The following is a 23,402-nucleotide window of genomic DNA, read 5'->3' on the forward strand; positions in this document are numbered from 1 at the left end:
CTTAAAAAAAAAAAAAAAAAAAAAAAAAAAAAAACGAAAACATTTTAATGAAGGACAGGCTCTCATGTGTTGAGGGCTGTCCTGGAACTCACTCTATAGCTAAAGATGACCTTCCTTCAACTAGGTATGCTCCTGTCTCTAAGTATTGGGATTAGATGTGACCCACGACTTCTAGCCCAGAAAAGGATGGGTTTTTGTGCTTCCCAATTCTGAGGAGAGTACAGAAACCCAATATTTCATTTAGAGTTAAATGTGCCATCCAATTTTGTTGTAGGAAATATTAAAAAAGAACCACCTGCCCACCCTTGTGCCGGCAACTCTCTGCCCCAGCGGCCTGACTGGCCATGCACTGGCTGGCAATGGCCCGACCTGTTTTTATCTCCAAAAACAGAGCTCCAAAATCTCTCTACCCAGCTCGCTAAGTTCCCACTGACGGGTCACTACCATGCCAGCCCCATGCTTCAATACCCCCAGGGCCTTTGTGGGCACATGAGGCAAACCCACGCTTGGCTGCTTTACATTTCTCTCTGGAACCCAGTCGAGTCCCCGCGAGAAGAGAAACACCACACAAACGTAGTTCAGAAACAATGGTAACTCAGTCTCTGGGTGTAACAGCTAGAATTCTAATCTTGTCAGCTGTATTACATCTAAATTCTCCAGTGGTAAATCCAACAGGAGACACTAGTAGCTACATCTTGTCCTCACACTATCCCCTTCCAAAAGGACCCTCTCTCATGCCTCCTTCTCTCTTCCCCTCTCCAACCCAGAAGTCCCTCCTACTCGCCCAGTGATTGGCTCCTTTACTCATTAGGGAATTTGATCACAAGAAGTCACCTGAGTACATGACTCATTCCTTGTCCGAAGCCTCTCCCGGGAGAGCAGAATTTGCATCAAAATACAGCACCAGGCCCATCCACATCACAATTTAAAGACCTCAGTTGAAATTATATAAAATTCATATTAAATCCTTTAGGTAATTTCATTCTGCAATGCTTTGAAACCGTGTCTAAGACATTATAATGTGAGTTATCCTCAGTATGGCAATCTTTTGCCTGGTAACAATGTTACCACAATAAGCAGAACTTTTGAATCCGACTATATTCTAGCTGGTCACTAAGATCTCCATAGACTTTGACCAATCAGCTTACAAGAAGCTAAGCTCTAATTCCTAAGCCACTTATTTTTTTAAACAATCCAGTAACACTTTCAAATGCCTTCTGGACATTATGGCAAGAAAAAAAATTTTCTACAGATATAAGTCTAAAAATCTTAAATACAAAAGGTTCTAGTGGTGACTAGATTCGCAGATGAGCTGTCTCTAATCTGTTGCCTACCTCAGCTTTTCCTCCTTTCTCCACACCTACATCACCTTCAAGTTCCTTGCCCTCTCCTGTTGAGTCTGTTTCCTATGTGTATGTTGAAATCCTGTATGCTTCTATTCTTAGTACAATGTTTTTATTCTTTTTCTCCTTACTTTATTTTTATTTATTTGCATTTCAAAAGTTATCCCCTTTCCTGGTTTTGCCTCTGAAAACTCCCTATCCCATCTCCCCTTCCCCTGCTTGCCAACCCACCCGCTCCCACTTCCCTGTCCTAGCATTCCCCTACACTGGGGCATAGAGCCTTCTCAGGACCAAGGGCCTTTCCTCCCGTTGATGTCCAACAAGGCCATCCACTGGTACATAAGCATCTGGAGCCATGGGTCCCTCAATGTATACTCTTTGGTTGGTGGTTTAGTCCCTGGGAGCTCTGGGGGATACAGGTTGGTTCATATTGTTGTTCCTCCTATGGGGTTACAAGCTCCATCAGTTCCTTTGGTCCTTTCTCTAGCTCCTCCATTGGGGACCTAGTGCTCAGGCCAATGGGCGGCTGAGAGCATCCACCTCTGTATTTGTCAGGCACTGACAGAACCTCTCAGGGGACAGCTATATCAGGCTTCTGTCAGCAAGCATTTGTTGGCATTCACAATAGGGTTTGGTGATTGTATATGGGATGGATCCCCAGGTGGGGCAGTCTCTGTATGACATTTCCATTAGTCTCTGCTCCCCACTTTATCTCTGTATCTACTATCATGGGTTCCCCATTCTAAGAAAGATCAAAGTATCCATACTCATATCCACTCATCACTGAGTGTGTACCATGTATGACCTTTTGTGATTGGGTTACCTCACTCAGGATGATATCTTCTAGTTCCATCCATTTGCCTAAGAATTTCATGAATTCATTGTTTTTAATAGCTGAGTAGTATTCCATTGTGTAAATGAACCACATTTTCTGTATCTCTTCCTCTGTTGAGGGACTTGAGGCTGCAATGAATATAGTGAAGCTTGTGTCCTTATTACATGTTGGCACCTCTTGTGGGTATATGCCCAGGAGTGGTATAGCTGGGTCTTCCGGTAATACTATGTCCAGTTTTCTGAGGAACCACTAAACTGATTTCCAGAGTGGTTGTACCAGCTTGCAATCCCACCGGCAATGAAGGAGTGTTCCTCTTTCTCCACATCCTCAACAGCATCTGCTGTAACCTGAGTTTTCTACCTTAACATTCTGATTGATGTGAGGTGGATTCTCAAATGATTTGCATTTCTCTGATGACTAAGGATGTTAAATATTTCTTAAAGTGCTTCTCAGCAATTCAATATTTCTCAGTTGGGAATTCTTTGTTTAGCTTTGTACCCCATTTTTTAAATAGGGTTATTTGTTCTCTGGAGTCTAACTTCTTGAGTTCTTTGTATATATTGGATATTAGCCTTCTATCAGATGTGGGATTGGTAAAGAACTTTTCCTAATCTGCTGGCTGCCATTTTGTCCTCTTGACATTACCTTTTGCCTTACAGAAGCTTTGTAATTTATGAGGTCCCATTTTTCAGTTCTTGATCTTAAAGTGTAAGCTATTGGTGTGCAGTTCAGGAAATTTTCCCCTGTGCCCATGTGTTTGAGGCTCCAATTTCTTTTCTATTAGTTTCAGTGTCTCTGGTGTTATGTGGAGTTCTTTGATCCACTTGGACTTGAGCTTTGTACAGGGTGATAAGAATGGATCAGTTCAATGGGCATGGTGGCGCATGCCTTTAATCCCAGCACTTGGGAGGCAGAGGCAGGCAGATTTCGAGGCCAGCCTGGTTTAGAGTGAGTTCCAGGATAGGCAGGGCTACACAGAGAAACCCCTGCTTGTGGACGTTGTACATCGTGGTGCGCACTAGGCTCCGCACCACGATGTACAACGTCCACAAGCAGCTGTGCCCATTTCTTCGAGGCTTTTCCCCACTTTCTTTTCTATTAGTTTCAGTGTCTCTGGTGTTATGTGGAGTTCTTTGATCCACTTGGACTTGAGCTTTGTACAGGGTGATAAGAATGGATCAGTTCAATGGGCACTGCTTGTGGACGTTGTACATCGTGGTGCGCACTAGGCTCCGCACCACGATGTACAACGTCCACAAGCAGTGGATTAGGTTTGCGAGGATTTTATTGATTATATTTGCATCGATATTCATAAGGGAAATTGGTCTGAAGTTCTCTTTCTTTGTTGGATCTTTGTGTGGTTTAGGTATCAGAGTAATTGTGGCTTCATAGAATGAATTGGGTAGAGTACCTTCTGTTTGTATTTTGTGGAATAGTTTGAGGAGAGTTGGAATTAGGTCTTCTTTGAAGGTCTGATAGAACTCTGTACTAAACCCATCTGGTCGTGGGTTTTTTTTGGTTGGGAGACTATTAATGACAGCTTCTATTACTTTAGGGGATATGGGACTATTTAGATCTTTAATCTAATCCTGATTTAACTTTGATACCTGGTATCTGTCTAGGAAATTGTCCATTTCATCTAGGTTTTCCAGTTTTATGTATCCTTTTTCATTTCTAATTTTGTTAATTAGGATACTGTCCCTCTGCCCTCTAGTGAGTCTTGCTAAGAGTTTATCTATCTTGTTGATTTTCTCAAAGAACCGGCTTCTGGTTTGGTTGATTCTTTGTATAGTTCTTTTTGTTTCTACTTTGTAAGGCTGGATTTGTGGAATGATAATGTGTAAATTTGATTTTGTCATGGAATATCTTGGTTTTTCCATCTTTGGTAATTGAGAGTTTTGCTGGGTATAGTAGTCTGGGCTGGCATTTGTGTTCTCTTAGGGTCTGTATGACATCTGCCCAGGATCTTCTGGCTTTTATAGTCTCTGGTGAGAAGTCTGGTGTGATTCTGATAGGTCTGCCTTTATATGTTACTTGGCCCTTTTCCCTTGCTGCTTTTAATATTCTATCTTTATGTAGTACATTTGTTGTTCTGATTATTATGTATCGGGAGGAATTTCTTTTCTGGTCCAGTCTATTTGTAGTTCTGAAGGCTTCTTGTATGTTCATGGGCATCTCTTTCTTTAGGTTAGGGAAGTTTTCTTCTATAATTTTGTTGAAGATATTTACTAGCCCTTTAATTTGGGAATCTTCACTCTCTTCTCTACCTGTTATCCTTAGGTTTGGTCTTCTCATTGTGTCCTGGATTTCCTGGATGGTTTGAGTTAGGATCTTTTTACATTTTGCGTTTTCTCTGACTGTTGTGTCAGTGTTTTCTGTGGTATCTTCTGCCCCTGAGATTCTCTCTTCCATCTCCTCTGTTCTCTCGGTGATGCTTGCATCTATGACTCCCGGGCTCTTTCTAGGCTTTCTATCTCTACGGTTGTCTCCTTTTGTGATTTCTTTATTGTTTCTATTATCATTTTTAGATCCTGGATAGTTTTGTTCAGTTACTTCACCTGTTTGGTTATGTTTTCCTGTAATTCTTTAAGAAAATTTTGTGTTTCCTCCTTTAGGTCTTCAACCTGTGTTCTCTTGTATTTCTTTAAGGGAGTTATTTATGTCCTTCTTAAATTCCTTTATCATCATGATATATGATTTTAAATCGTCTTGCTTTTCAGGTGTGTTGGGGTAACCAGGAATTGTGGTGGGAGAGCTGGGTCCTGATGATGCCAAGTAGCCTTGGTTTCTATTGCTTATGTTCTTGCACTTGCCTTTCGCCATCTGGTTATCTCTGGAATTTGCTGGTCTTGCAGTCTCTGATTGTGACTTGTCTGTCCTGCAAGTCTGTGTGTCAGTACACCTGGGAGACCAGTTCTCTCTGGGAGGAATTTGGGTATGGAGAGCTGTGGTACAGGGTGATCTCTGGGGTTCAGACAGAGACACAAAGGATCCTGTCCTTGGCTGTTCCTTGATTCCTGTATCCTGATGGCTCTGGGAGGGTCCCTCTTGACCAGGAGTTTGAAGAGAAGTAGTGGTCTTACTTGTGCTCGCAGGTGTGTGGGCACTTCTGGGAGACCAGCTCTCTCCTAGTGGTATTTGTTTATGTAACTCTGTGGCACAGGATCTGCTCTAGGCCTGGAAACCATAAGGCTCCCCCAATGTTTTTATTCTTTGAGTGCTTTACACACACACATAACACATTTTGGCCATTCTCACCTCCCACTGTTCCCTTAACTCCTTCCACTATCACAGCATCCGCTGCACTATTGGGAACCTACTGTAAGCTACATCTTCAAAGAAAACTAAGTTTCCCTCCCCTAGAGTTTGCCCGTTGTCAGTTTGTCAGTAGTTCCTCAGGTAGAAGTGGCTCATGAGCTATGCCCTGTTCAACAGCCAGCCAGCCAGCCAGCCAGCCAGCCAGCCAGCCAGCCAGCCAGCCAGGCTAGAATGTTGGGTGGCTTGATGTTATCCTGAGTGCAAAGTTTGTCTTCGCCAGAAGACAGTCTTCGTTTCTGTTCTCATTGACCTGTGGCTCTTACAGTCTTTTCAGTCCCTGAAACCCAGGCAGGAGCTGGCTGATTTGTTTGTTTGTTTGCTTGCTTGCTTTGAAGATTTATTTTATTTATATGAATACACTGTAGTTGTCTTCAGATACACCAGAAGGCGGCATTGGATCCCATTACAGATGGTTGTGAGCCACCATGTGGTTGCTGAGAATTGAACTCAGGACCTCTAGAAGAGTAGTCAGTGCTCTTAACCTCTGAGCCATCTCTCTAGTGTCTTACAGTCACTCATCAATGGTCCCTGAGATGGGGCAGTAGGGGCTGTTACAGATAAGCCTGATTTGTGGCTGAGCATTCCACAGACCTATTCTGTATACATTGATCAGTTGTGGGTTTCTGTGTCACCACACACGCACACAAGAAGCAAAAGACAACTAAAAACCTTTGTTGATGTCTGAGAGCTGTGCTAATCTACAGCATAGAGATAAAGACTGAGAGGGTAGTTTTTACAGTGCCCATTCAACAAAAATAATAGCGATAGGTTCACCTAGGGCATGTGGGCCACAGCCACAGGCTTTTAGCCACATACACAGTACCAGGCATGCATTTTCCCTTGAGAGTGGGCCTTAGCTCCAATGCAAAGCAGTTGGTTAACCCCATAATAGCCATGCCTAGACTCTCAGCTGCCAGTCCTCTGACTGCTGAGCCCCCTGTCCAGCCCCAGCTGTTTATACATCTCTAGTTTCTTTACTGTTTGTGCTGTTTAAAAGGATCATTTGTGTGTGTGTGTGTGTGTGTGTGTGTGTGTGTGTGTGTGTGTGTGTGTGTGTGTGTGTGTGTTGTGCCTGAGTTTATGTGTGCAGGTGTGTGTACCTCCAACAGGTGTCCTTTGAAACAGGTGCTGTCCCTAAACCTGGGGCTAGATTGGGAGGCAGAAGGCCCAACGAGTCTCCTGCCTCTGCGCAGCTCAGAGCAGGTTGTAGACATTGACAGGACAGCCTGGGTGGCAATGTGGGTGCTGGGTCCAAGCCCTAGTCCTCATGACTGTCCAGTAGGAGCTCTCCGATAGAGGCTGGCCTATGAGAAGCTGGGTTGCTGAGTATACCCTTGAACTTCATGGTTCTCCTGCCTCCCAAGTGCTATGGTGACAGTCATATGCCACCATATCTGACTTAATTGTGAATTTAATTTGTTAGTCACTCTGAATTGCTTCTGTCATGCTAGAACTGAGTTGCTTGCTTATCGCTTAGTGGTGCAGGAGTTTAGGCAGAGCCCAGTGGACAAGCCAGGCCAGGTGAGTTCTTCTGTTCCATGTGTATCCTGGCTTCACTTGGCCACCTTCAGCTGACAAGTAGGGCCATGCTGAAGCGCTCACAGTAGTCTCGTGCTGTGTGTGAGGCCTAATTCCTTGGAAGGCCCTGTCTCTCTCCACAGATTATTTTGAGGTTATGTGGAAGAGAGCTGAGACTGACCGTTAGATGTGTTAGAGCAGGTCAGATCCTACCTACCCACCATGGGGGTTCCCGTCTTGGCTTTGTTCTTTTATGGGTTCCTTTTGTCTCATGTGTTTCTCAGAACTTTGTTCTACCCCAAGAGATGATCATTGAAGTGGAGGGAGAAGATGCTGGGTCACTGGACATCATGCCTCAGGTGAGTTGGACAAGGCCCATCCTTCACCTGGAAGACATACATGTGCATGGTGGTGAGTGGTGGAAGCACACTGAAGGGAACTAGAGGGGATGGAAGCGAGAGTGGTGGGTGGGGCAGAAATGGGTGAAGTGTTTGTGGTATGTTAGTGCAAACCCACAGGTGGTGGTTTGAATACGCTTGTCCCAGGGAGTGGCACTATTAGGGGTGTGGCCTTGTTGGAGTAGGTGTGGCTTTGTTGGAGGAAGTGCTTCACTGTGGCTTTGACACCCCCCTCCTAGCCACTTGGAAGACAGTCTGCTCCTGGTTTCTTTTGCATAAAGATGTAGAACTCTCAGTGCCTGCGGACAACTTTAAATAAGAGTCAGCTTTCACTTTTCACCATGTAGAGTTCAGGGAACAAATTCAGGGTATAAAGCTTTGTAGTAAGTATCTTTTTATAAATAAATGATTTCTGTTTATTTTCTGTTTCATGGGTATTTCTCCTGCATGTATATCTGTGTGAGGGTGTGGGATCTCCTGAAGCTGGAGTTACAGACAGTTGTGAGCTGCCACATGGGTACTAGGAATTGAACCTGGGTCCTCTGGGTGAACCACTGAGCCATCTTTCTAACCCCCATTCTTTTTAAAAATAGATATGGTCTCTTTATATCCCTGGCTGACCAGGACCTCAAACTCACTATTTACTGAGTGCTAAAATGAAGGCATTTGTCATCTCAGCAAGCTGGCAGCATCTTTATCTGCTAAACCAACCTGTGGGCCCTTACTTGATATCTAAGCATTTATAAGACAGCAGGGGTGAATAGTTATTATAACAAAGCATGGATTTAGAGATTTAAAGACTCTTCAAGACCAGTGTTCAGCCCAGCTGGCAGTTAGTAGCTTGCATTTCTGAGTCCTGTTTTCAGCCAGTTACTAAAAGACCGTTGAGATTCTGGTGAAGTTGGGCCTAAGAAGAATGCCCAGATGGCAGCATGTCCATGCAGTTTCCTGTGATTCAGCTCCTGTGTCCTACTTATGGGCCACAGCTTCCAAAAGCCTGGTCCCCAAATGTCTGGTCAGTGTAGAGCTTTTGGTAGCAAAGACATTCAATTGCTTGGCATTTACTGTTTTGGGTGACAGGAGGGGTCACCATCAGTACTTCCTTATGGATCAAAATCCCCATCCAGTAGGCTTGTTAGAGCTTCTGTCCTATTTAAAGCAGTCAGTCCATGAGTAATGTTGACATCTTCATTTATTATAACTATTGTTGCCGGGGAGTAGATATAGGAGGCTTGGGTGCAAGATGAGTGCTCTACCACTGAGCCACACCCCAGCCCCTCACTGGGGGATTCTAGGCAGGGGCTCTACCACTGAGCCACACCCGAGCCCCTCACTGAGGGGTTCTAGGCAGGGGCTCTACCACTGAGCCACACCCCAGCCCCTCATTGGGGTACTCTAGGTAGAGAGGCTCTACCACTGAGTAGAGAGACATATTCCGATCCCTTCTTTATCTATCTTGAAGAAGTTTCCTTTGTACCTTGTACTAGTGAATTTTACTTAGGGATATCCTCCTTATTCTCCAAATCCAAACAGAACAGTAATGTTTCTATAATGTTTTTGTTTTTATGTCAATGGTCAGAGAGTAAGCATTTTGGGTTTGTGGTTTATACAGTCTCCTTCCTAGTTATACTCTGCTGCTATATAGAAATAGATCAGTCACCTAATACAGTAAGCACTGGGAGTGCTAAATTATAATTAACATGTACCTAGAAAGCCAAGCATTGGGCCAGATTTACCTGACAGCTAGACTTTGCTAATGTCTGAGGCAGAAGATGAAATGCAGACCTCAGTGGGCAGCAGTAGATATAGCTTAATGGAGTACTCAGGGTTACAAGGCAAAGAGACTTTGTGTGTGTGTGTGTGTGTGTGTGTGTGTGTGTGTGTGTGTGTGTGTGTGTGCGCGCGCGCGCACACGTGTCTGTCTGTCTGTCTGTCTGTCTGCATGCACATTCATTCGAGGACCAGAGGTTTACATGAGGTATCTTTCACCACCATTTCCACCTTATTTATTGAGGAAAGGTTGCTTGCTAAACTGGATCTTGCTGATTTTAACTAGTTTAGGTAGCCATCCTGCCCTAGAGATGCTCTAAGAGGTAAATTATAGGCCATCATGTCTACCTGGCTTTTATGTAGCTGCTGGGGTTTGAATGCTGGTCCTCACATTTGTGTGGCAACTACTTAACCCACTGACCAGTCTCCCCAGCCTCTGAGAGTTGGCCTTTCTTACCCACAGGGAGCGTGTATGGGGCCTGGTTTGGCCATTTGGTAAACTACTTCCCTAGCATGTCTGGAAGAGCTCGGGCTAGTCCCCAGCACTGCATGTAACCAGGTGTGAGAGCATGTGGCAGCCTCAGCTACATCATGAGTTTGAAGCCAACCTGAGGTTTGTGAGAACTCGTCTCAAACAAACAAAAAAGGGGCATGTGCTGGGGGCTTGGGTGTGGTTGTGTGGAGTGCTTGCCTCACAACTCATGAGACCTGTATGAACTCTGCACTGAATTACCAAGGAAAACAGGTGTATGTTGGAACTAGGGTCATTACACATATGCTGAGTCTTGAACAAGAAATTGTTATATACAGTTGATAATCTGTTTTTATTTGTTTCTGCATGTGAGTCAGTTCGTGTGTGTGTGTGTGTGTGTGTGTGTGTGTGTGTGTGTGTGTACAAACTCTGGCCACAGCATATTTGTGGAGGTTAGACTCCTTGACTGAGATGAAAACTCCCTGGAGTCATTTCTTTCCTCCTCCTGCAAGCCCCAAAGTTGTCAGACTTAATGGCGAGTACCTTTCTCCTCTGACCCATCTCACCAGCCCCAGTAACCAAGTGGCCAGGGAATGTTCCAGGAAGCTGTCCAGTTACCTACTGTAGCCTGGAGTAGGCACCATGGCAGGAACAAGCAAGCTCTGCCTCCACAGGAGGGCAGGCAAGAGTCAGCGCCTGGGCCTGTTCCTCTGGCCTCACCATACCTCGGTGGCACATGCAGGCTCCCACTCTATCGCACAGACACATGATGGTAACAAATGATAAAAATCAAGGGGCTGCAGAGATGGCCCAGTGATTCAGAGCACAGCTGCTCTTCTGGAGAGCCTGGGTTCAACTGCTAGCATGGCAGCTCACTAGAGTCCTTAACACCAATCCCAGAGGATCTGATATCCTCTTCCAGCCTCTGCTGCGCACACATGGTACAGATAAATGAATGCAGGCAAAACATCCTCTCACATAAAATAATAACTAAAATTATTTATATTATTTCATGTATAGGAGGAGTGTTTTGTCTTCATGTGTGTACAGCACACGTGTGCCTCTTACCTGTAGACGTCAGAAGAGGATGTTGGATCCTCTGAAGCTGGAGTTACAGGTTTTGTGAAGTACCATATGTGTTCTGGGAATTGAACCCTGATTCTCTGCAACAGCAACAAGTGATCTTGACAGTTAAGCCATCTCTCCAGCAGCCCCTCAATAACTTTTTTTTAAAGGCTGGTAACGTGGCTCAGTGGTAGAGCCCTTGCCTAGCATGTGTGAGGGTTTGGGTTCAGTCTACAATAAGGAAGTAAATAAGATGAAGAGACTCTATATACTTCTTGTTTGATGTTCCTCTCTAAGGGTTAAAGGCAGGCCCGGCATCGGAAGCGCAGCAGTGCCTTTGACATGGTTAAGATGCTTTGGATGCACATAGTCTAATGTAACTGCGCCATGGTTAGAGTCCAGGGGCACTGATGGAAAACTACCAATGCCCCGCTAAGCAGGAATGTGTGTGCTGTTCTAGGAAAGCACAGACTTCAAGATTGTGACTGTGGACCTTACAGAAGAGGGACAGAGCACGTGGAACAATGCCCAGAGAACCCCAGAGAGAACTGCGACCCTGGAAGGCCACAGGGACCTGTGGCGTGAGTACTGAGCCGCTCTAAACAAAAGACTGTCTACCGATGCTTCTCTTTCCTGTTCAGTTGTGGGACTCAGCAGCCAGATTTACTTTTTTACCTTTGTTTTGTGTGCTCAGGAACCATAACACACAGGAGAAGGAAGGTCAAAGGTCAACCTGCAGCACCTGCTCCCTGGCCATGCACCCTGGGAGTCTTCCTCCCTGGTCTTGGAGATGCTGCCCAGAGAATTTATTCTGGTATTCTCAGAACAGACTTAGACCTGGCACTGCTGCGTGCCAATCCTTTCTGTAGCCCTTAGAAATGTTGGGGGGTGGGGGGGAGGTTGTTCTGTAGTTCACAGTGCCCTCCCAGCTACCCTCACCGAATTCCTGCAGGTGTTTACTAGAAGTGTTGAGGGATTGCTGGTAACACTGGAAAGGCTGGGAGACCCCCAAGGCCTGAGTGAGGAGCATGGGGAAACTTAGCAGCCTGGCTGCATTGGAAGGCCTGGGGACACGGTGTTGGAGGCAGGCACAATGTGGTACTTGGAGATTGCAGAGCACTGACAGACCAGGCATTCCTATGCCCTTGCAGTCTGTTCTGCAGCCTTGGAGAATTTTTAGCACAGGTGACTCTGCCCCACCCTGGGAATGCAAATTTATATAAAATGTAATTTATTGGGTTTGAGGTTGTTCAGTCTTCACAGATCCTAACAGCCAAAGCCTGAGATCAAACTGAGTGAATTTTCTTCTGTCTCCAGCATAAATATCCAAAGTCCATTCTCTCCTTCCAACAGCTTTCCAAACCACACAGTTCCCTTACTAAAGCAAGACAAAGGCTATAAACACTTTTTCAGTGCATTTGTCCAGTTTTCATGTGACTTTTCCCAGGGAGGTGTACAGAAAAGTCTATTCCCCTCAACGGTATGCCAACAGACACTTAGATCCAAGTCCAGCTTGGTAAACGAGTAAGTTTACTAGATTACTGTAGGAACAGAGGTGACCTGAAGGCAACTATATCTTCACACACTTGGAGAAAACTTACAGAAGCCCAGGCCCCACTAAGCCTTCTCACTTTAATTTAACACCTCTTCAAGACATGTATAGGTGGGGCAGTGACTGAACTCTCAGTGAGAGTCTGGTCCTCTCCCCACCTCTCTGTTTTACCAGAATGTGACAGCTGACTACCAGCACCATTGACCTCTCTGTGCTTTATCTTCGTTAGCTCACACCAGCACCCACCAACCCCACTGTGGCTGTAGTTTCACTGTTTCATTACCCCTCATTACAGATGTAGGTGTTTTGGAAGCCATGAGAACCCTCATGCATCATGGTTCAGTGTTGCCCTGTACCCAGAGTGAGTAGCTCAGTTACACCAGTTGAGAACCACACACATGGGGTCATTCATGTGCATAAGATCTGTTTGTAAACCCCATCGGTAGTTGCGGCTGCCCCCGTCTTACAGACTATGTGGATAATCACTTTTCCTACATGGGCTCTTTAAGCATTACCTAACAGTTACTTGGAAGCAGGTTGTGTACATACCTCTAATCTCTATAGAGGAATCCTGAGTCCATGGCACATCATTGGTTTGGAGAACTGGGATAACATTAAGTTTCTGTGTTCACAGATATTACTGTGTTGATGACTTGTTGATGCACTCTGTGCTAGTCAGTTTCATGCCTCCAGAAGTTTCTAAGAAATGTAGCTCCTAGCATTTCAGTGCACATGTGTCTAGCACTAACACAGATTCAAAGGTTCTTTATTTCCTCTATTGGGTCTCTTTTCATTTTTAGAACTTTTTGTTTTATTCCTATTGATTTTAAATTTTTAAATTTGCTTGAGGTTCTATAGGTTCTGCATAAAGATTATTTTTACTTTATGGGTATATGTATGGGCCTGAGTATGTGCACTATGAACAAGCAGATGCCACCAGGCAAAAGAGGATGTCATGTCACTTAAAATTGGAATTACAGACAGGTATGAGCTCCTTAGTGTGTGTCCTTTGAAAGAGCAGCCAGTGCTCTTAACCACTGAGTCATCTCTCCCGCCCCTGCATAGTGATTTTTATCTTGAGACATGTAAGTAAGACATTTAAAGTCTTGCTTATTTGGATAAAATTAAGATGCAGATAGTTCGAGTGGAAGATTCTGTTGTACCTTTGGGCTGTGGCACTTTGCTTCTTTGTTTTCTTTTTCTTTCTTAAGACAGGGTTTCTCTGTGTAGCCCTGGCTGTCCTGGAACTCACTCTGTAGACCAGGCTGGCCTTAAACTCAGTGATCCTTCTGCCTCTGCCACCTGGCCAGGGATGTGGCACTTCTGAACTCTGCCCTCTCTCCTTTCATTTCTCATCCCAGGTTAGAGATACATAAGTCAAACATTTTTCTCTAGTTTCTTGTAAGCTTTATCCCACGATCTAGCTCTAATTTGGGGGGGGGGGGGGCTGGAACGTTCAGGACGTTGTTGTGGTTTGGCTATGGAGTACATTCCACGGGCTCATGTGTTAAATGCATGATCTCTAGCAGGTGGCACTATTTTGGAAAGTTCTAGAAACAAGAATGTAGAGTTTGGTTTGAAGAAAGGGGCCATTTCATCGGTGTGCCTGAGGTTATATCTGTGCTCTGATCATTCTCTGATTGCTAGCTATCACAGATTGAACCCTTTCCACTCACTCTGCTTGACATGTTGTTCTGCACAAGCCCCTGGGGCTAAGTAATTCTAGTCTGAACCTTCTAAGCTATACACCGAAGCCAGTCTTCCTTCTGTAGACTTGTTACTGTTGGGCATTTGGTCATGGTATGATAAGTGACTAATACGGATATCTTGCTGTACTGTTTTCCAGACTTGCCAGCTGTACATGGAACAGAAGAAACAACCTCAAAGCAGACAGTCTTCAATGAAGAACCATCCCATGCATTGAAGCTAGAGGGATTGGCAAGAGATGATCCTTGGCTGTCATCATGTGAAGAAGTCCGAGACTGTAAGGAGCAGTTAGAGAAACAACCAAACAAGCAAGAGGAGGTGGCCTTTACCCAGGGTAGCGCTGGTTCTCCTGATATTGTCTATAGAGGTCATGACCTTGACAGGAGTTGCCTGAATACCAGCCAGCCTTCATTCCCCATGATACCCCTCAGAAACCATTTTCATAAACAGGTATCACATGTTAAAAAGTTACATGGTGATGTCGCTGCAAACAGTCACCAAAAGATCAGTGATAACTCGAATCTCCTTGAAGATGACAAATCTGGGAAAGTTCCTCGGAGCATCCATCCCTCTCAGTTTATAAGCACCCCTCAAGGAGATAAAGCCTATGAATTTAATGGTCGTGTTCAAACTTTTGGCCGAGGTGCGCCCCTAAATCTAAATGAAAAAGTTGGTTTGGAAGGTAAAACCTTTGGCTTTAAAGGGCGCTGGCAAGTTTTAAACCATAACATCCTCCTCAATGAGCAACAGAAACTTCTTGTTAAAGAGGGCCAGTATAAATGTAGTAAAACCGTCCCAAGTCCGTCTCTTCCTCAAAACCTGAGAAACTACTCTGAGGAGAAGCGCTTTGAATGTAAGTACTGTGGCAAGTCCTTCAGCTGGAGCTCACATCTCATTGCACACCAAAGAACCCATACGGGGGAAAAACCCTACAAATGCAACCTGTGTGGGAAGTTCTTCACCCGGAGCTCACACGTTGTTTCTCATCAGAGGATTCATACTGGAGAGAAACCATACAGGTGCAATCTCTGTGGGAAGTCCTTTACCCAGAGATATGTCCTTGTGGTACATCAAAGAACTCACACTGGTGAGAGGCCTTATGAGTGCACCCAGTGTGGGAAGTCGTTCCGCCAGAGCTACAAACTCATTGCGCATCAAAGAACCCACACAGGAGAAAAGCCATACGAATGCACCCAGTGTGGGAAGTCGTTCATCCAGAGTTACAAGCTCATCGCACACCAGAAAATTCATTCTGGAGAAAAACCTTATGAGTGCAGTCACTGTGGCAAGTCCTTCAGTCAAAGCTATAAGCTTGTTGCACATCAGAGAACTCACACAGGAGAGAAGCCCTTTGAGTGTAATTACTGTGGGAAATCATTCAGCTGGAGCTCCCAGCTGGTATCTCATCAAAGAACCCACACAGGAGAGAAACCTTACGAGTGTAACGAATGTGGGAAATCGTTCAATCGGAGCTCACACCTTGTCATGCATCAGAGAACTCACACTGGAGAGAAGCCGTATCAGTGCAAGCAGTGTGGGAAATCCTTCAGTCAGAGCTACGTTCTTGTCGTTCATCAGAGGACACACACTGGGGAAAAGCCCTATGAGTGCAGCCAGTGTGGGAAGACGTTCAGGCAGAGCTCCTGCTTTACTCAGCATCAAAGGACTCACACTGGAGAGAAGCCCTACGAGTGTAATCAGTGTGGGAAGACATTCAGCCTAAGTGCCCGGCTTATTGTCCACCAGCGAACTCACACTGGGGAAAAGCCCTACAAGTGCAGCCAATGTGGGAAAGCCTTTATTAGCAGTTCTAAACGCAGTCGGCACCAGGCTACTCACAGTGAGGAGGCCTGTAAGTCCTGACCAGTTGAGAGTCAGAGCTGATGTTGACTCCTGACAGTCTAATCCTCTCAAGTTATGTGTGAAGGAATGCATTTGGCAGGAAGTGACAGTGTGAGAAATGCACATAGACCCTTTCCTTACCCCGGTGTCGATAGAAAGGAGTAAGGCCTTCGGTTCAGCAGATGTGGATAAGAGGTCCCTGGAGAAGAAAGACCGTTACACACGGGCAGGGGTGTGTTCTTGAATGACTGTGCAGGCATCATCCCTAAGCCAATCTCAGAAGGCCACTTCTGACTGGCAGAAGTTGTTTCCCAAAGCACTCTGTACAGAGAAGGCAGAAGCTAGACTTAGCAAATGTGAATGTTAGATCAAATACTGCAAGTTTAGTGCAGAAGCCCTCTAGTTTGAGTTCTGGCCTGGTCTTTGAGAGCACAGCTTCTCTGTTGCAAAGCTGACACTCTGTAAATTTAGTTCAGGAGGTATGTGTTCTAAAATGCCCTTACTTAGGAAAGTAACTGCTGGCCATCAGCTTTGCTCTCCTGCTTCTGGCTCTTTTCCTTCATGCTACTAGGTGGCTGAGCCACGACCTCTCACCTCATCTCCCATCAGAGTCCTCTTACCTACTCACTGCAGGCAGACGAGCCACTTAATCCCTCATGTATCCAGGCTTAACCAGTCAGGTTCCAGTCATAGCCAAACATAAGCTCACTTAGAGTACCCTACTGCTCTTGAAAGAGCTGCTTTTCTATCTCAAAGCTTTGCTTGCTCTTCTGCTGTCCTCACTAGTCATTCTGTGTCATCAGGAGACAACATAGAAGCCACTGCCGCAGAGTGACAGGTGGCCATTGAGTTGTCAGGGCACTAGTCCTCTAAACTAAGCTTATTCTGAGCCAAGGAATGGACTCCCTTGCCCTCAAAGTTCCCTATAGTATTCCTGTGGATACTGGCCATGAGCTTCATGTGTCAGGAAATCCACAAGCAGGGTCAAGCTTGGACCAGCATGGAGGTGAGCCCATGCTAAAAACCCATCATTAGTGAGTCTAAATCTAGAGGACTGTTCAAGACCAGTCTGTCAGCCTGTGCTGCATAGCGAGACTGTCTTGGAAGGAAGGAAGGAAGGAAGGAAGGAAGGAAGGAAGGAAGGANAGGAAGGAAGGAAGGAAGGAAGGAAGGAAGGAAGGAAGGAAGGAAGGAAGGAAGGAAGGAAGGAAGGAGAGAGAGGAAGGAAAGAGAAAGAAAGAAAGAAAGAAAGAAAGAAAGAAAGAAAGAAAGAAAGAAAGAAAGAAAGAAAGAAAGAAAGAAAGAAAGAGAAAGAAAGATAGATCAAGCTCGTCCTATGTGTGCTCCCACACACATAATAAATGCTGGTTCTTTTCCCTGAATAAAGCACTCATTTCTGAATCTCAGAGAACCTAAATCTAAAACCAATGGCCTTTTCCAAAAAGACTTACGTGAACAGTTGACTGGTGGATGTATTGTGACTCATCTTAGATCTTCTACTGGATCACGGTATCTGACCGTGTCAGTCTGCATAGTTGCCCTGATTGATAGTTTGTTATCTGTTTTGTACACTTCTGTTACAAGTGAAGTTTTCTACAACTAAGGCAAATGACCAGTTGAAATGAAACACATGTCAAGGGTGTAGAGACTCTCTGGAACCTGAGAAAATGTTTATGTTATGAAGTTGAAAAGGGATAATAATTATTTATTGATACTGTTGTTTATGTTGTTATCTCTCGGAGATGCATGTTGTGCTATAACATGGTACAAGGAATAAAAATTTATCAGAAGCAAAAAATAAACAGATGTCCCACTTAGTTTGAGTTTTTAAAGAATGGCCCACCAGATGTCCTGTGGGGCTCGGTGATTTCCACTAAGCTCAGCCTGGGCCAGTCGCTCCCCTGGGGATAGACTGTAGAAGATCCTGAAAGTGAAAGTGTTTCATTAGCAAGGAGAACTAACAGCAGAAAACATCTCAGGCCTGGGGTTCTGTGGACAACAAAGGAAGTGGCTCCTTCACTCCCAAAGCAGTGTGAAGGAGTGCTCCCAGAGCTGTTCCGCTCCCTGCTCCCCTCCCATGGTATTGTCCCCTCTGGTATCCTCAAATAGAGTTTTCAGAGTGATTGTGATGCGTTGGCGAGGTGCTGCCATAAGTGTAAGAATGAGGGCTAGGAAGGTGGCCCAGTGGGTAAGAGCACTTGCTGTTCTTGCTGGATTTAGTTCCCAGGACCCATGTAGTGGCTGACAACCATAACTGCGGTTCTAGGGGATATAGCACTCTTCTGTTGACCTTGGCCAAGTACACATGTACACAGACTTACATGCAAGCAGAGCACTCATACATACACACAAAAAGTTAAAAATCCAGGAATAAATTCTTCAGGCAAGCTTTGCAGCTACCTTTTGAGGTGGTTCTCTCCCTTTTTATTTATTGTGGAGGAGTACACATGCTGTTGTACATCTATGGAGTTAATAGGGCAACTTAATGGGAATTGGTTCTCTAATTGGTTCATTTGTATACCCTCTGAGAAGTCCCCAGATACCAAATTTCATGCAACTGCAAAAACTATCTGCAAATCATTGTCCGCTGCTATGGACAATATGAAGTAGCACCATATCCCACACCTGGGATTAAAATTAAAACATATTCACATATTTCTGTGTTCAAAGAAACCATAATACTACAGCATGTTATAGCCTGACTGTCCTATAACTCACTCTACCAGGCTGGCCTCAATAAGCCTTGAAGATCACCTACCTCTATCTATCTCTGCCTTCCAGTTGCTAGGATTAAAGGCCGGAGCTACCACACTTGGCCTAATTTTTTAAAGGTGTGCTTATCCTACATATATAAGTGTTTTGCTCACAGGTATGTTTGCATCACGCATATGCCTGGTACCCATGTAAGTCAGAAGAGTGTCCTATACCTTCGGACTGGTGTTACAGATCATTGTGATCCCCCTTGTAAGGGCTAGGAATTGAATCCACATCCTCTGCAAAAGCAAGTGTGCCTAAGTAGACCTGGCTGCAAGATCTGCCTTCTGAGTGCTGGGATTAAAGGCATGTAAAACTACCACCCTGCTAGAAAGATCATTCTTTAAAGGAGACTGAAAATTGAGATGAAGGGCCAGGGAAGAGTTCCTTTGAAACAATTTCAAAACCTTGTAATCAGAGTTCTGATCTGTAATGTGTCTGGCTTTACATTAATTTGTATGAACATGTTTTCTGCTAGACATAGTCTACCTAGTGAAAACCATGCACTGTAACTTAGACATGAATTCCCCGAAGTAGGGAAAAGCGGCTGAGAGTACTACCTGCTAAAGGTACAATGGGACTCTAGAGAAGTGGTTCTCAACCTGTGAGTCGTGACCCCCAAGGGGAGACGAGTTACCTCTCTGACTATTGGAAAACACATTTATGACTCAACAGTAAAGTTATAAAGTAGCAATGAAAATGGTTTACCCCAATCTACTTTTCTAACTGCTGGCCTGGTTATGTCCCCAATGGTATACCACAAATACTTGCTGTTTCTCCTGGCCATGTGCTCATGGCCTATCTCTTTTCCTCCTCACCCCTACTCCCCATCTCCCACCCTTGTCCTCTTTTTCTCTCTCCATTGCAACCTCCAACCAAGTAACTGAGAATCCACCTACGTCTAATCTCTCCAGTAATTGGCTGTGCCATTCCTATTTAACCAATAGTTTTAAGTTAGGGAACAAGGCTTGCACAACAAAAGCTGGTAAACATGAAGACTCATTCATAAGCAACCAGACCTTCAGCTACAGAGTTTAGTATTACAATACATAGCAACAGACTGAACCTCAACAGTTGGGGGGTCACCAGAAAAAGAACATGAGGGATTGTATTAAAGGGTCTCAGCATTAGAAAATTTGAGAACCACTGCTTTAAGGAGCCCTCTGACAGAATTTAGTATACCTGGCAGTGAGGGACATTCTGACTGGGCTGTGTCCAGAAGCAGGATCATACTGAACTCAGATAAGAAAACAGCAAAGGTTCTCCACACTTTGACTTCGTTGAAGGCTTTAAAGTCTGGGAGAAAAATAGATTCTTTGCTGCCCACCCCACTAATTTATAGATACAAAACCAGCATTAGAAAGAACTTAGGTTGGTTTGGGGTTTGGTCATTTTTTGACTTAGAATCTTCCTGTAGCCATGGGTGGTTTGGAACTCGCCATGTAGACCAGGTTGGATTTGAACTCACAGAGGTCTGCCTGACTCAGCCTTCCAAGTAAGTGCTGGGCTTAAAAGTGTGTGCCCCAACATCTGCTTACGTGTATGGATTTCAGTGGTTACTTGAAAACTTGAAGGAACCATGATGGTGTAAATTAATATGAAGCCAAAATGGCTACAAGTTAGACCTCTGAAGATGTCAAGGTTTGGTTGAGCAAAGGAGACTGTTTAGTAAAAGCCGAAAAATAGTTGTTTGGCAGTGGAATTGATGAAAGTTTAAAGACTTTTTGGAGGATTTGAGTGACTGTGTGTGTGTGCCCATGTGCATCTGGTTTGGGCTACTTATCCTTGTTGAATGTATGAATAACCCATATGTCTTACCACAGTTACTGGGTAGTAGTTGATGGGTCTCAGGGGTTATACTATAAAACAGATTACTAATTAAGCAAATGGTTGCGTAATTTCTATCATTTACTAAATAGCTTTATTTTGGACTGGAGAGGTGACTCAGCAGCTAAGGTGTTTTTGCTCTCAGTCCTGACCATCTGATTTTGATCCCCATGACCCACATGATGGGAGAGAGAGAACTGACTTTTGCAAGCTGCCCTCTGTCTTCCACATACATGCACATTCATACACATTAATCCTTTTTGAAAATCCAAACCTAGGTTGTTGACGGGATCACTCTGCTGTTAAAAGCACACACCACTTTTGTAGAGGACCCGGCACCCGCGTCAGTTGGTTAACAAGGATTTGTAAAGTCAAGTTTTGGGGGAGGGAGGTGGGAAACAGACGTCTTCTTCTAGTTTCCTGGGCACTACATGCACATGGTGCATATACATGTGCCCAAGCACGCGCGTGCACACACGCACACATACACTAAATATTTAAAATTATTCAGTTCCTTTGTACTTGATTTACCTTTTTCTGCATTCCTGCTTCCTTGCTTCTTGGACTGGGGGGCGGGGGGAGGGAGTTACGTTGAGTTTGTCCTGTCACGTTTGAAAAGCTTTTCTTTTCCAAGGTTTTTACAAAGAGGGTGGAGGTTGGGGAACTGAAGGTGAATAGTGATGATCAGCAGAATTTAATCAGGGGAATCCCTAAACTCAGGACTATGCAAATGATCTCGAAGGGAGGTCCACTGGGGGTAAGGAATGCCCTGCAGATCCCGGGAACTGTAGACCCCAGCAGTCCCTGACACGCTCTAGAAAAGCGCCATTAACACAATCTTCCACAGAAAGCAGGGAAAGCGTCGGGGTTGCAAGATTTGTGGCTTAGGATACGCTAAGGACACTGTTCTGGACTTTCAAAGTTTGAAATTCAGTCCAGGTTCCTTACTCCACGGCACTTCCGCTCTGGGAAGGCAAGAAGGAACTCTGAGAATTCTGGGAAATGTAGTTCAATACTCTTCCATCCCCGGGATAATAGGATAACTTCCGCCGCAAGAGGCTAAGAGGCCACCCTATTCCTGTTGGGAAATGTGGGAAATGTAGTTTGGAATCCTCAGCATGCAAGAATAATTTCCTCGGCCTGAGACTGTTCTCCCCGCTCCCTTCGGGAATTCTGGGAAGTGTAGTCCTGGCTGCCTAGGCGGGAAGAGTCACTTCCGCCCCCAGGTGTGCGAGGCCTGGTCCCGTTCCTTTCAGAAAGGTGAGCCCTCCCCTTTACTGACCCCTTCCGAGTCTGCGCGATCCTTTTCAGGTTGCCCTGGGTGATAGCCACCAGGCGTGCATCCTGGGTAAGGAAATCTGCCTCAGAAAGGTAGAACGGGACCTTACTTTGGAAGAGCATGCCCGAGTGTGCTGCGACTGCGCACACTGACTCAGACCTGGCCCGGGGCTGTCAGTCACCTGGATGGAGGGTCTCCTGGGCGATGTGCACCTCCAGCCGCCTCCCTAGCTCCAGTCAAGATGCCGTCTCCCAGCAGTGGAGTTCACTCTCCATCTCTGCCTCCATGCTTTCCCTCAACGCCTTGGTACCTATCCAAGAGTGATCTAGAGTTTCCTGCCAGGCTCAAAACAGCTGACGCGCGGTAGGAAATGGGACATTTACTATCAGTGCTTTCCAAATTTCAGAGGAGCTGGACGCTTTAGTGACCCACGGAGGGTCTCAGAGCTCCTGCTGTAGGGTCTCTAGACCCAGCCTGTCCCCTTTATCAAAATCCTTAATGGCTTGTTTTGTTTTTGTTGAGACAATCGTTCCCAGCTATTGTGTGCAATGTCCACCGTGCCTTCCCGGGGCGGGGAGAGGTGTTAGCTGAAGTCCGGTTTCTCTCCGCAACTTGTCTTCTTAATCCTTTATATAAAAAGTGGCATCAGAGAACGTGGTAGCGGTGCAGTCATTTGAATGAGAAATAACCCCGTAGGGTCCGGCCTTTGGATGCCAGGTCCACAGTTTAGAACGCGCTGTTTCTGGAGGTTTGGGTGGTGTGGCCTTGCGGGAGAAATATGTTATGGGGCGGGGTCAGCGTCCAAGGCGTTTGCACGCTCTGCTTGAGTTTCAGAAGGGAGCCCTCCGCTTCTTGCTCCTGTTGACAAGTCTGCCATTATGGAACTGAAAGCGAAAATAAACGCTTTCTTCCACAAGATGCCTTATTCATGGTGTTGCTTCACAGCAACAAAAAGTAACTAACAACACAGACTTTAGCATCCTTCCATCAATCCGTACTGTCTGTTCTGAGGAGTGTGGTTCTCTTTACTCATTGGCAGATCCAGTTATGAAGTTACCCTAATGTGTTTTTTAATTAATTCTAGACAGGATAGAGAAATGCTTGGACATAAGCAATAAGTATGAAATATAAACATTTAAAACTAAATGCTGTACGGGTTCTATCCAAATTAATAAATATAACTCTTATAAGAGCTTTATTGGATGTGGAGCCATCATTATTTTATCACATCTATTTGAGGAAAAAGTTAAATTTGTTTTTTTAAAACATAGGTTAAAAATTTACTGACTGTACCAAAAATATAAAAATTATCATTATATCCTGTGTTCTTAGGTAATTATATTTCTTTATAGTCTACTTATTTTCTTAATCCTATACACTACAGTCATTTCTACAATCATATTTACAGATAACACTACAGAATCATTTCTACAATCTTATTTGTATTAGGCATACTGAAATGGCTCAGCCTGCAAAGGCACGTGCCACCAAGCCCAACGTTCTGAATTTGATCTTTAGGGCTCTTATGGTGTAAGAAGAGAATTGCTGTAGATGCACACACCCACAAATAAATAGATTTTTTAAAAAGTGGAAGCCGGTGTGGTGGCACACGCCTTTAATCCTAGCACTTGGGAGGCAGAGGCAGGTGGATTTCTGAGTTCGAGGCCAGCCTGGTCTACAGAGTGAGTTCCAGGACAATCAGGGCTATACAGAGAAACCCTG

General features: G+C 44.9%; 2 protein-coding genes across 4 annotated transcripts in view; both read left to right on the top strand.

The window, feature by feature from the left end:
* Znf180 (zinc finger protein 180) overlaps window positions 1-16,953 on the top strand; it is a 23,127-nt gene extending 6,174 nt beyond the window's left edge. For both annotated transcript variants that reach the window (XM_021218843.2, XM_029532267.1), the window contains exons 3-5: window positions 7,299-7,373; window positions 11,180-11,300; window positions 14,118-16,953. In XM_021218843.2, coding sequence (XP_021074502.1) covers window positions 7,299-7,373; window positions 11,180-11,300; window positions 14,118-15,841 — 1,920 coding nt within the window. In that variant the 3' untranslated portion in view covers window positions 15,842-16,953. The remainder of the gene's footprint in view (window positions 1-7,298; window positions 7,374-11,179; window positions 11,301-14,117) is intronic.
* Window positions 16,954-21,589: 4,636 nt separating this feature from the next.
* Znf112 (zinc finger protein 112) overlaps window positions 21,590-23,402 on the top strand; it is a 13,340-nt gene continuing 11,527 nt past the window's right edge. The window contains exon 1 of one of the 2 annotated variants that reach the window (XM_021218841.2): window positions 21,590-21,661. Coding sequence is in view for 1 of the 2 variants with exons in the window: in XM_029531950.1 (XP_029387810.1) it covers window positions 21,922-22,043 (122 nt within the window). In the remaining variant the exon portion in view is untranslated. Of the gene's footprint in view, window positions 21,662-21,732; window positions 22,044-23,402 lie in introns of those variants that run through there. The other variant, XM_029531950.1, reaches the window with a different exon arrangement.

This window comes from Mus pahari, chromosome 19 (genome assembly GCF_900095145.1).
Source record: "Mus pahari chromosome 19, PAHARI_EIJ_v1.1, whole genome shotgun sequence".
NCBI classification, from domain to species: domain Eukaryota; kingdom Metazoa; phylum Chordata; class Mammalia; order Rodentia; family Muridae; genus Mus; species Mus pahari.